This window comes from Mesoplodon densirostris, chromosome 5 (genome assembly GCF_025265405.1).
Source record: "Mesoplodon densirostris isolate mMesDen1 chromosome 5, mMesDen1 primary haplotype, whole genome shotgun sequence".
Lineage (NCBI taxonomy): Eukaryota > Metazoa > Chordata > Mammalia > Artiodactyla > Ziphiidae > Mesoplodon > Mesoplodon densirostris.
In genome coordinates, this window is record NC_082665.1 from 84,454,706 (window position 1) to 84,467,415 (window position 12,710).

A 12,710-nucleotide genomic window follows, 5' to 3' on the forward strand; every position below is an offset into this window, starting at 1 on the left:
ATGTTTTGCAGTCAGGTGTGTTCTCCTTTTCTGAGAAAGCATCACATCCATCTCAGGAAAGAAGTCGATCTGAATCGAAAAAGTCACGCCTCTTATCTTCAACATGGTGTCCACGTGGACACCTTACCGATCGATGTGGAGAAGAGATGTGGAAGATCTGGCACCAGAAGGATGGACTTGAATCCTAGCTCTTCTATCCAACAGTAGGGTAACCTTCCTTCACCCTGTTTCCTCATCTTCAGACCAGGAATTGTTGGAGGATTAATCATAATAGCTACCATTTATTGCAGATTTACATTACCATAGGGCAGGTACTGCTACTAAGCAATTTACCTCAATTTTCTCATTTAATCCTCCAACATCAAGTGGGATCCTTTACCTCTGGACTGGGAAGGGCTTTCCAAGCACAGAGCCAGCAGACATTTAAGAGGGAGTGAGCTATTGACTTAACTGTATAACATTTAGACTCCAAACTCAAAAGGACTAATCATATGCTTACTCTAAAATTTTCAGAACTCTCAGACCTTTATAGAAAAATAAGCAAACCTAGGAGTAAGTAGTTTAGAGAAAAGCAAGTACATTAACTGAAAAAATTTAAATATTTAATCTCACTGGTAATCAAAGAAATTAAAATAAAAAGAAGAGCACTTTTTGCCTATCAAATTAAAAACACTAGCATTTTTTTTAAGTGAAAATACTCAGTGTTAGCCAGGATATAGTGAAAGCTGCACCCTTTTTCGTTGCTGGTGGGCATGTACATTGGAACAGATTTTCTCTCGAGCGGTGTGACAATGTGTCAGGAGCCTCAACAAGTGTTCACACTCAGCTAATCTGGTAATTCCACTTCCAGGAACTTATCCTGAGGAAATAATCAGACATGTGGGCAGGAATTTATGTAAGATGCTAACTTCTCTGTAATTTTTAATTGGATACAACCCAAATGGGTAACAATAGAAGATAACTCCAGAGGAGAGAATGATATGCGGCCATATACAATTGTATTTTTTAAGAATTTTGAATGGAGGGAAATTCTCATAATATAAACATTATGATCTCAATTTTATAAAAAAAAAGAGAAAAATACACATATAAGGTAAAAAACTAGAAGAAAATATACCAAAGTGTTAGCAGCGATCTGTGTCTAAGTGGTGGGATTATGGTGGCTTTTATATGCTTTATACTTTTCTTGATTTGTTCAGTGGGATCCAGAGAGAGAAGAGGAGAAGGGGAGAAAGTTTGTGCATTACAAAACAGTTGTCTTTAAGCTGTTAATGAAGTATTCCGGTATAAAAATAGTAATTAATGTAAATAGAAATATTTTTAAGACCTTCTCCACTATCTATAGCTTTAGCATACAAAGTAAATCAGGAAAGATAGACATGAAATCAAGTGTGTGTTCACACCTCACACCTGGGATAGGTGTTTTCTTGAAATAAAACCTCTTCCAGACCCCAGGCTAATGTTGGACAACATTAGTCATTAACACTCATGTTGTGATCTACCGATTTTATATTTGAATATTTCATTCCACTCAACAGTTTTCTGTCTGCAGAGGACATTCAGTGAGATTCTCTTTTGGCTGTTATATGGATCGAGAAATAGGTTCACTGACTACATTGAATCTGTGTGGCAGATTTGGGGATTTTGAAATGACTTTGTTTTAAATAAAGATGTCAAGTATTGTGGTCCTGTTTTGGCAGGACCATCACCAGTACCAGCCTTACATATTTGGAAGGGTGGGTTGCTTTAATTAAGGTTCCCAGCAGTACAGATGCAAGTAGTTAGTGAAATTAAAAGCATTCTTACTTCCCTTTACGACTTTATGGTTACTTTCTCAGGACTCAGTGCTGTGCTAGCCCAGTAACAATATGAGATCAGCATCACGTCTGTAACTGTATAAAAGTAGTCTTGGGACTTCCCTGGTGGCCCAGTGGTTAAGAATCCGCCTGCCAATGCAGGGGACACTGGTTCGAGCCCTGGTCTGGGAAGATCCCACATGCTGCGGAGCAACTAAGCCTGCGAGCCACAACTACTGAGCCTGCATGCCACAACTACTGAAGCCCGTGTGCCTAGAGCCCATGCTCTGCAACAAGAGAAGCCACTGCAATGAGAAGCCCACGCACACCAACAAAGAGTAGCCCCCGGTCACCGCAACTAGAGAAAGCCCGCATGCAGCAAGGAAGACCCAATGCAGCCAAAAATAAATTAAAAAAAAAAAAGTAGTCTTTCACCTTGTGGCTGTATTAACATATACGCACAAATACAGGAGCTCCTAGTATGACACAGTTCCACTGGTACATGACAAAATGGGGGGGGAGGGATATCTATATAGACAGATAGATTTAAATATAATTGCTAAGTATGAAAGTTGAAAGAATGCTTGTAGTGTCCAAGAATTTTAAAATGTTAGAGAAAAGGAGAATAAAGATGAGCTTTCCTTCGACCAGAAGTTCTCAAACCCATTAAAACTAAGTACCCAGTGCTAGAGTTTAGGGATGTGTATTTTACACTTGATGTTAGCCCAAAGGCACAGAAGCAATGGGAATGTGCATTTTAAAGTCTCTACAGGAAATTCTGATGCAGACTGTTGAAGCTGACGCTGTCTTAGCGGTGCTGCGCTGTTGTATATTTTATTCTGTGCTTCCCATATGATATCTACTAGCCACCTGTGGCTCTGGAGCTCTTGAAATGTAGCTAGTATGACTGAGGGACTGAATTTTTTATTTTAATTAATTAATTTTTAATTTGAATGTAAATAGTTACATGTGACTAGTAACTATCATATTAAACAGCAGCCTTAACCTGTAGTATATTGCCCTTCACTTGGGGATGAAATGAAGCCATTTTTCAGCCTGTCCTTCCCATAGGTTGTACATTTCATTACTGTGACACAGTGATGCTCAGATGATGGCTCAGAGCTTTCACTGTAACTTGTGGGTACTGGTAGCAGCAAATGTGGCTCCAGAACCTCCTACTGGGAGAATCAAGGCCGTCGTGCGTTCCGTAACCACACCCACTCACGTGAGCTGGCTTTCGTTATATAATTTGTTCCGCAGTCTTCAGCCCCCTGCCCAGAACATAAAATGGTGCTTCTCACAGCCTCCCTCATCCCACGAAACAGAAAACCAAAATCTCATTCTCACCCCAGGATGTCTAACTCATTATTTGTTTTTTGTAGTTGTTTTATTTTTAGCTAAGGAAATCATGTCTCATCTTCTGTTGTTTAAAGGGTTTAAAAGTTCAGCGTGGTGAGTTTTTATGGGACTTTTATGCTAAGCCAAGTGTTGTAAACGTATCCAAGTTATCTCAGTAGTGTAGTTTACCAAATCCTTTTCCTATGCACACCGACCTCACTTCCCTCAAAATATGAAACAGATGGGTCCAGTGAGAATCCTCCAGCTATTCCAGGCACTAGGTTAGCATTTCTCACAATCTAAACCTGGTGAGATGAGCTTGAATGGAAACAAGAGTCCCCATCAAGACTGTAATGGGTGGAGGTGGGGGCTGTGTCTTCCGTCCTGGCCGTCTTCTAGCGTCACAGTGTGGCTCCTGCCTCTCAGAGAGGCTTGGTGCCTGTTGGTTGAACGAATTAATGTTCTTGCCATAGAGAAAGTGGACTGAAGGGACCATGTAAAGAAGGGAAAAGATCCAGGGAAGGGCCACATTGGAGATAAAAGTGATTTGGGGGCTTCCCTGGTGGTGCAGTGGTTGAGAGTCCGCCTGCCGATGCAGGGGACACGGGTTCATGCCCCGGTCCGGGAAGATCCCACATGCCGCGGAGGGGCTGGGCCCGTGAGCCATGGCCGCTGAGCCCGCGCATCCGGAGCCTGTGCTCCGCAACAGGAGAGGTCACAACAGTGAGGGGCCCACGTACCACAAAAAAATAAATAAATAAAAGTGATTTGATTTAGGACAAAGTGCTTGCCCTCCATGACTTTACTCTGTTATATTTAGCAGGTAAGAAGAAGAAAGATTATAGTGCCAAATAACCTACAGGTGACCCTTTAACAACCCCTGGAGATAGGAGCGCCGACCCTCCACGCAGTCAAAAATCTGCCTATAATTTATCGTTAGCCCTCCGTCTGTGTGGTTCCCCATACGCAGATTCAACCAACTGTGGGTGGTGTAGCACTGTAGTATTTACTGTTGAGAAAAATCTGCTGTAAGTGCACCTGAGCAGTTCAAACCCGTGTTGTTCAGGGGTCAACAGTGGTCCTGTCTCAATGATGATCATTTACTACCATGATGGTGATTTCCGAGACTGGTGATCATAAAGGACTCCAAAGAATTGAAAATGTTCACAGACGTGGAATCAGGAAAGACTGGTTGAATTTCAGTCTTAATAATTCAAATGCTCTTGTGCTTTGGCCTGTTTATTTTTTGTCTAATATTATAGTTCTAAGAGACTTAGCAGTTAGATTGCCTCTGGTTGTGACGTATCTGCCTGCTTATCGGCATGTTTTATTTTCCTGAAATTTTAGGCACAGAAAAATGAAAGAGAATCTATCCGACAGAAGTTGGCACTTGGAAGCTTCTTTGATGATGGCCCGGGAATTTATACCAGCTGTAGCAAAAGCGGGAAGCCAAGCCTTTCCTCCCGGTGAGTGTTTTGAGTTGATTCTCTGATATGTACCTAATGGATTTTGTCATCTGACTATGTATGTCTAATAAGAGATATCCTTTAAATCTTTGAGTATTTTTTCCCCATAATACTGCCACCTTTATTTGCGTGCTAGACAGATCCCTCTCCACCTGTTTGTTGGGTTTGTTTTTTGGGTTTTAGTTTTGGGGATTTTTGGCCCATTTGCCCAGCCATTTGAGGTCAGATTTCTATATTTCATTTTTTTTCTAGACACAATTCTGATTTTGCATTGTGAAGGGAGAATCAAGCTACACTCTTAAACAAGCTGACTGATGCTTGGAGAAGTGTGGCAGACCACCAGATTTCCCATTAAGTAGTCCCAAAGCATCCAGCCTAACCCCCCGATGCATTTGATTGCAATGAATACTGATAACTGAGAAATACAATTCCCACTTTGATCATTGAATGTTTATTACAGAGCTTAACCTGTCCTGCAGGTGGTTTGTTTTTATTTTATCTTAATTGATTTCAGGGTATCATTGATCATTTGCATAACTTCTAATTCCAATTAAAATATATTAAAATTATAATTCTATCTAGAAAATAGGATTGTAGCCAGAGCTTCTCAAACTTTAATGTGCATATGTATCACCTGGGAATTGTGTTAAAATGCTGATTCTGATTTAGTAGGTTGAAGTGGGGTTTAAGATTCGTATTTTTTTTCTTTTTTTTTAATTAATTAATGTATTTATTTTTGGCAGCGTTGGGTCTTCATTGCTGCACTCAGGCTTTCTCTAGTTGCGGCGAGCAGGGCCTACTCTTCATTGCAGTGCGTGGGCTTCTCATTGCAGTGGCTTCTCTTGTTGCAGAGCGTGGGCTCTGGGTACACAGGCTTCAGTAGTTGCAGCACACAGCCTTGGTAGTTGTGGCTCGCAGGCTCTAGAGCACAGGCTCAGTGGTACACGGGCTTAGTTGCTTCGCAGCATGTGGGATCTTCCTGGACCAGGGCTCTAACCCGTGTCCCCTGCACTGGCAGGCGGATTCTTAACCATTTCACCACCAGGGAAGTCCCAAGATTCTGTATTTCTAACAAGCTCCCAGCTGATGTTCATGCTGCCAGTCCATAGGTCACACTTCGATTGGGGAGGGTATAGACAATCTGCAAAATTAACTATTATGAGTACAGGTATTCCAAGTGATTAAAGCACATAAAACATTGTTTTAATAAAGATGGTAGTAACTGAAGACCTATCAGCATTCTCTTGATCCCTCCCCAAATATCCATTTCTTGTCAGAATGTCTGGCTCTTCCTTTGGGCTCTCTAAGAGCAAATATCCCCTGTATAAATACTAGGTATACTTACCATGTTAAACCAGGTGTGGGAGACAAATGATAGCATTCATGCATTCATTCAGCCAACGGATTTCCACTCTTTCCTTCATATGAGGCCCAGAATTAGACACTTTAGTATCTATTTTATCGAGCTTTCAGTAAGCCTCATATTTCTGTCTGATCCTTACAGATTCATCAAAATCAGCAAAAATCAGAAAGCACACACACACTCATATATGTGCATATTTAGGAGTCACTCCTGGTGGGTTAGTGCCTGGAGACAGGAGCTGTGGCCTGGCCATGCAGTGTTTAGGCATGTCCTCCTCAGCTGGGTGTGGGCCAGCTCAGGCTCAGAGGATTCCCTCGCTCTCGGCATATGTCATTCCAGAGTTGGAAGGTCAACGTTCCCCTTTGCCATGGAAGCACCTCTTTCTCCTCCTAGTGGGATGTGGGCAGGAGGACCTCGGGCCTAGGGACCTGGACACCTGAGGGTTAGTCCTAGTCAGCTTCTAATTCTGAGACTTGAGCAATTTACTTAGTTTTTACCATGCCTCAGTTTCCTCATTTTTGTAAAATGAGTAGATTGGGCCCCATAGTCTTATAGATCTCTGCTACTGCCCTCTAGTAGTCCCCAAAACACCAAAAAGTTTTCTTCTAGAAACCCCATCTCTTTGCTCAGCCATGTCATATCCATCTGGTCCAAACGGGAGCTGTGGTTTTTAAAATCAAAGTTGTGTGTGTGTGTGTGTGTGTGTGTGTGTGTGTGTGTGTGTGTATTATATGACTTTGAAAGTAAAGTAGAATTAACTACAGAGTATATAATAACAACATAAAAGTAACAGTCCTGGTCCCATCCCTCTCTATCCTCATCTCACTCTCCAGAAACAATAACTTTTAACTCCTTAGTTGTTTCTGCTGGTATTTATATCTCTGAGTAAAATGCTTATCTTCTTACCTTTTACTTGTAAACCATTTACTGACTGCTAAATACGGAAGGTTGGGATTTAACTCTCTTTTACAGCCCTCCCACAGACATATCTATATATCCCACCCCGTCCTCCTAATATAATTACTTTATAATTTGGGGTCAAATAACTGTTCAGTTTTACATTATTAAGATCATATATTATTCACCTTGAACCATGTAGTAAACTATGATTACTTGAGAAAGTTTATTGTTTGTTCTGAAATTTAAATTGCCCCATTTTCCCCTTTGCCAGTCCCTGATTTGACTGCTGTATTATATTCCACCATGTGAATGTATCACAGTTCATCGAGCCACTCTTCTGATGATAGGCATTAGGTTGTTTCAGAGGTTCTGCTCTTATAAACAGTGCTGATTATAAACATCCTTGTATGTGTCTTCTGCTGTCTGTGTGCAAGAGTTTCTCTCTGGTGTGTACCTTGGACTGGTATTCCTAGGAAAATACATGAATGTTCCTATTTAGAAGATAATACCAAACTGTTCAAAATAGTTGCACGAGTTACCCTCCTACCAGCAATGGTTCAGAGATCCTGTGGATCCATAGCCTTTCTAACACTCAATATTGTCAATTTCTTTCACACTTTTGTTAGCTGAACGGGTATTAAATGATATTTCATTATGTTTATTAGCCATCTCTGTTTCCCCTTCTGCGAAATGTCTTTTTGGGCCTCATGTCCAAATTTCTATTGGATTCTTTATGCTTTTTTCATTGATTTATGGAAGTTCTTTAGCTATGATACTAATCCTTAATATGCTGTATGTATGGCAAATATCTTCTCCCAGGTTGTAACTTGTCTTTTCACTTCCTCAATGTGTCTTTATGACCAGAAGTTCTTAATTTTAATTTTAATGGTCATTTTTATTTAACTTTTCTTTTAGAGTCAGTGCTTTCTGAGGCTTGTATAAAAAAATCTTCTTCTACCCTAAGGTCCAAAAGGCATTAACCTAGATTTCCTGTTAAGAGTTAAAAGTATTGTTGTTTTTTTTAAAGTCTGTAAGCAATCGGGTTGGTTTCCTGATTTAGAATGGAGAAGTCTAATTTCATCTTTTTCCATATACATGACCATTTTTTCCATCATATTTATTAGTAACAATTCTCTTTTACTGACTGATCTAACAGATCACTTATGTATGACTATACATTAATGGGAATACATTCTATTTCATTGGTTAGTGTTTCTATCCCTGCACCAGTACCATACAGTCTTAATTACTATAGCTTCAAAATAAGTCCTGATGTCTGGACTCTTTACTCTTTTACTGCCTATTCTTGGTTTTTTATTCTTCCATATAAATTTTAAATCATCAAATCAAGTTCAGCAAAATACTGTCTTGGGATTTTTGACTAGAATTGTACCGAATCTGGAAATACTGGGGTGGCCAAAAAGTCCATTCTGGTTTTTCTGTAAGATATTATGGAACTTACGGAAAACGAACTTACGGAAAAACCCAAACGAACTTTTTGGCCAACCCAATAATTTAGGGGAGAATTACATTTTCACAGTATTGAATTTTCCTATCCCTGTTTTCCATTTAGAGATACTGCATATCTTTTGTTATATTTATTTCCAGATATTTGATATTCTGATATTATCTTAAATTCTCTTTGATAATGCTTTCTTGTTGTTTGCTGCAGCTTACTTTGTACACTAGTCGTGTATCCAGCCATTTCGTTATTATTATACCTAGTATTTCTCTCCTCTCCTATTATTTCCAGTAAAGTTGTCTGTACATTCTTTGGAAGTTTAAAACAATATCATCTACAAAAAAATAGCAGCTTTTAAAATTCCTTTCTAATCCTCCTACTTCTGGTTTCTTTCTTTGTTTTACTGCACTGGATAGGTACCCTAGTACACTGAGGATTAAAAATGGTAGTAGTTGGGATCCTTAGCTCATTTCTCATATTAAATGGAATGCTTCTAATGTTTCCATTTAGGATGATGTTAATTTTATGTTTTCTTTAATTTTACTCTTTATGAGATTAACATTGTTCCCTTATATTCATAATTTTAAAAACATTTTTATCATGAATGGGTATTTGATGTTATCATGTGCTTTTTCTGCATCTGTTGAGATGATTGTATGATTTTCTCTATTAATCTATTAATGAATTACATTTATAGATTTTCAAAATATTGAACAATCTTTGCATACCTATTATAAACCACAATTGGTTGAGGGTATTATCTTTTTTTGAACAGTATTGGATTTTATACATAATATTTTATTTAGGGTTGTTATACTTACATTCATGAGTCACATGGGTCTGTTGTATTCTTTTCTTGTAACTTTTTTTTCTGGTTTTAGTATAAGTTTATGCTGGTGTAAATGAATTAGCTACTATTCCCCCTTTCGTATTGTCTAAGAAAAGTCTACATAATATTGGAATGAGCTGTTTCTTACCAGTATAACCATCTGGGCCCGGTGTCTTCTTTGTATGTTTGATTTAACAGCTTCTGTTTTTTAAGTGGTTTTAAGATTGTACACACTTTTGATTTCTTCTTGAGTCAGTTCTGATGAGTTATATTTTCTAAGAATTTGTCCATTTCGTTTATGTTTTCAAAAATTTTCCCATCATACTTTCTCATTTCACTGAAGGCATTAATTTTAGTTAAATTATTCAAAATGTTTCCTTCTGATTTCTACATTGTCCATGATTTTTTCTGAGTTTGTTTTTTTGTTCATTTTGATTTCTATTAATAATTAAGTGTAAAACACTAAAAGCTGTTGTAAAGTTTCTGGTTGGGGCTTGGAGACATATATTGTCTTCTCAGAGAGACCTTGCCTGACCACCAAATTAAAAGGTAAACTCCCAACCTACCTACCACTTTCTCTTCTCTTACCCTGCTTATCCTCTTACCCTGATTTGTTTTTCTTTGTGGTCCTTATCATTACCTGTTGTTGTATTATATATAGTTTTAATCTGTTCCTTGTCTTTCTCTAGTACGAAAATAATTAACCCCAAGAGAGCAGGCCTTTGTTTTGTTCACCACCATAACTATTGCTTAGATAGTGTCTAATACATAGTCAGTCACTGAGTAGTTGTTGCATTAATGAATGGTGAACTTCACTTTAGAATGGTCAAGTAAAAACACAACTATTTGTAAGGGTGCATCCAATTATAAGTGCCCAAAGCTCTTTTCTCTTGGGCTGTAAGTTGTCACAGGGAAGAACTCTTCAACTTCATCCTAAGGAATTTTAAGCCTGACTGCCAGTGTACGACTCTAGCAGGGGAATGGTTGACAATTCAGCATGTAGAATTTCACTTAATTCCTTTGATTTCAGTAAGGCGCTTCATTGCCACCTCAGCTGTGCCTGAGGGAGCCCTAGCCCAGAGCTCCCCTGATTCAGCCTCTCTAGATAGTGAACTTTCTCATTCTGCCAGGCCACACGTAGTCAGGGCAAGTTAGAAGATCTAGGTTTTCCTTTCAGTTGTTTAATCAGTCTTGGTTTGTACGCAGCCTTACCCCACTCCCCTGCCTTTGGATGCACCTGAGTAGTACCAGGATCCTGAAGTGAAAATGCATGTGCCTTCTCTACCAGCCACCCCTGCAGACACCTAGCAAATTGAAGTAAAGTCAAATACCCCTCATCCATCTGCATTTTGTCTTTCAAAATTTTTTCAAACTCTCTTGTGTGCCACTGTCTCCTTTTCCATTTCCTTTGTCCATGTAGGTTCATACCTCATTTCTTCCTTTAATATTGTTTTAGTAGGATTTCAGAAGAGAGAGAAGATAAATTCCTGTGTTCGATATGCCATGTGTAACTAGAAGTCTCATGAAGGTTTTTGTTGTTTTTAATAGCAGAAATATAAAATCCTGTGCAGAAACCATGTATGTAAAACAAAGCAGACCTCTGGTCCAGGAGGACTGAAGGAGAGGGGTTGGGATACCCCTGCCCAGAACATGCCATCCCCCACCATTTCCCTTCAATGCTACTTTACTTCGCACTCAGTGCCCCTCACCATCCCTCCCCTATAAACCCTCAAAGCCCACCTGAAACTCTTCTGGCAGAGCAGAATTTGAGAATGACTTAGTCATCTACCCTCTTTGGAGACACAGCTATCTAAACACATATGTATTTCACAGTAGCTCATAACAAGCTACACTTGTTGACTTGCCATAAGGAAGATTATTTATATCCTGTTCTTTCATATGTTTTCCTCTCCACATTCTGGGATGAGATCATCCTCTCTGAGAACACGATGACTTTTTGGATTCCCCTTAGGATGATGGTTAATAATGAGACTTAACGTTCCTAAGAAATGTCACTTTTTCCCTGTAAATTTAAAGTCTGCAAAGACTGACTGCCATTCTCCTTCCTCAGTAATAACGTAGGAGAAAAGCCTTAGGAAATGTTCAGTTGCAATTGTGTAACCCATATTCTCCATCCCTATTAGAATTAGTGTTTCTCTAATGTATTACAATTTCTGAAATTCTTCATTGAGCTAGAAGTACCTTACCTCTTTCTTACAAAAGTACTTGAGGGATGTTAGAACTTTGAGGTCACTGATGTGGCACTCCAAAATGCTCCAAAGCACACATGTTGAATTAGTTAAATAATCAAAACCAGGTAAATATTAGCTGAATTTACTGCTTTAAGGAGCTCAGTACTCAATTTTAAATGAGGCTGAGGACTTACAATTAATTGCCCAAGCCATGGATTCTGAAGTGCTAAGCTTACTTTTAAGGCAGGGCCTACCCAGGTAAGTAGGATCCTTTGGCAAAATAGTGGACTTCTATTTATGCATTTTAAAGGGTGTTTACCTATAAAAATTAACTTCATATTTGAGAAATTGTGAAGTAGCGGGAGGGTCCTTTGGGAAGACAAGTTTAAGCTGCTCCTGTGAGGGTAAGTCCTTCTCTGTTGGCCTTTGGGTTTCAGCCCCACTGAATTTTTCTAATTAGTGCTATCTCCTAAAGCACTTTTTAAAAGGATGACAAGCTATTAAATGTAAGCTAGACTTAACGATAATCCCATAAAGACATTTCATGCCCAATACTGCAGCAAAAGAATTTTTGATATTGCTTCATAACTCAACTAATTAAATTTGACTTATACTGAAATGTGGCAAGTATAGGAAGTGCCATATTTTTCTTCAAAATGTGCTAATCCACACATAATCAGCCTTTTCAAACTGAGATCGTATGACCTTTGTCTGTTTTCTCTGTTTAAAAATGTTCCAGCTAAAAGCTTAAAAGGAAATGAGAGAAATGAATTACCTATTTTTGAAAGAAGTTTCTAAGAAATGTTAGATTTACTCATGTTCTTAGAAAAATTAAATATTCCTTTTCTCTTATGACTAGTATATTACTTTGCTATAAAATATTTTTCCATTGACCAAATTGATCTTGAATCAGCATTATATTTTGGATTCTGAGTTTATATAGCTTAGTGTTATTAAAGGAATGGAAACTGGCTTGGCTGCTTTGAAAACACAAGACAGAGTGGTCATTAGTAATAGACATCTAGGAAGTCTTTCATCTTTCAAACATTACAAGCTGATCTGACATCATGGAGAAAACTTTTTCTGCCATCTCCATTCTCCTTTTCTCAGAGTAACACAAAATGAGCCTGACCCCCGACTTCTCTTCTTCCCTTACCCCAAGATAGATTTTATTTACATGCACATAAATATAAATACAACATAATACAGTCTATTCACAAAGTATGCAATGTAATATTGTAACCTGGAAAAGGCTATATACCCTTCTCTCCATGCGTTGTGAAGATTATGAAAAACAGAAATTCCCCAGAGAGCTTTTGAGATGCTCATTTGAATAATGATTACCGTTTACTTATCTCAGCCAT

General features: G+C 38.7%; 1 protein-coding gene across 6 annotated transcripts in view; it reads left to right on the forward strand.

Moving 5' to 3' along the window:
• The window catches only part of SCHIP1 (schwannomin interacting protein 1), a 126,776-nt gene that overhangs the window by 92,751 nt on the left and 21,315 nt on the right, over positions 1 to 12,710 (forward strand). For 5 of the 6 annotated variants that reach the window (XM_060099076.1, XM_060099075.1, XM_060099072.1 and 2 more), the window contains one exon: positions 4,482 to 4,600. In XM_060099076.1, the coding sequence (XP_059955059.1) occupies positions 4,482 to 4,600 (119 nt within the window). Of the gene's footprint in view, positions 1 to 4,481; positions 4,605 to 12,710 lie in introns of those variants that run through there. The other variant, XM_060099077.1, reaches the window with a different exon arrangement.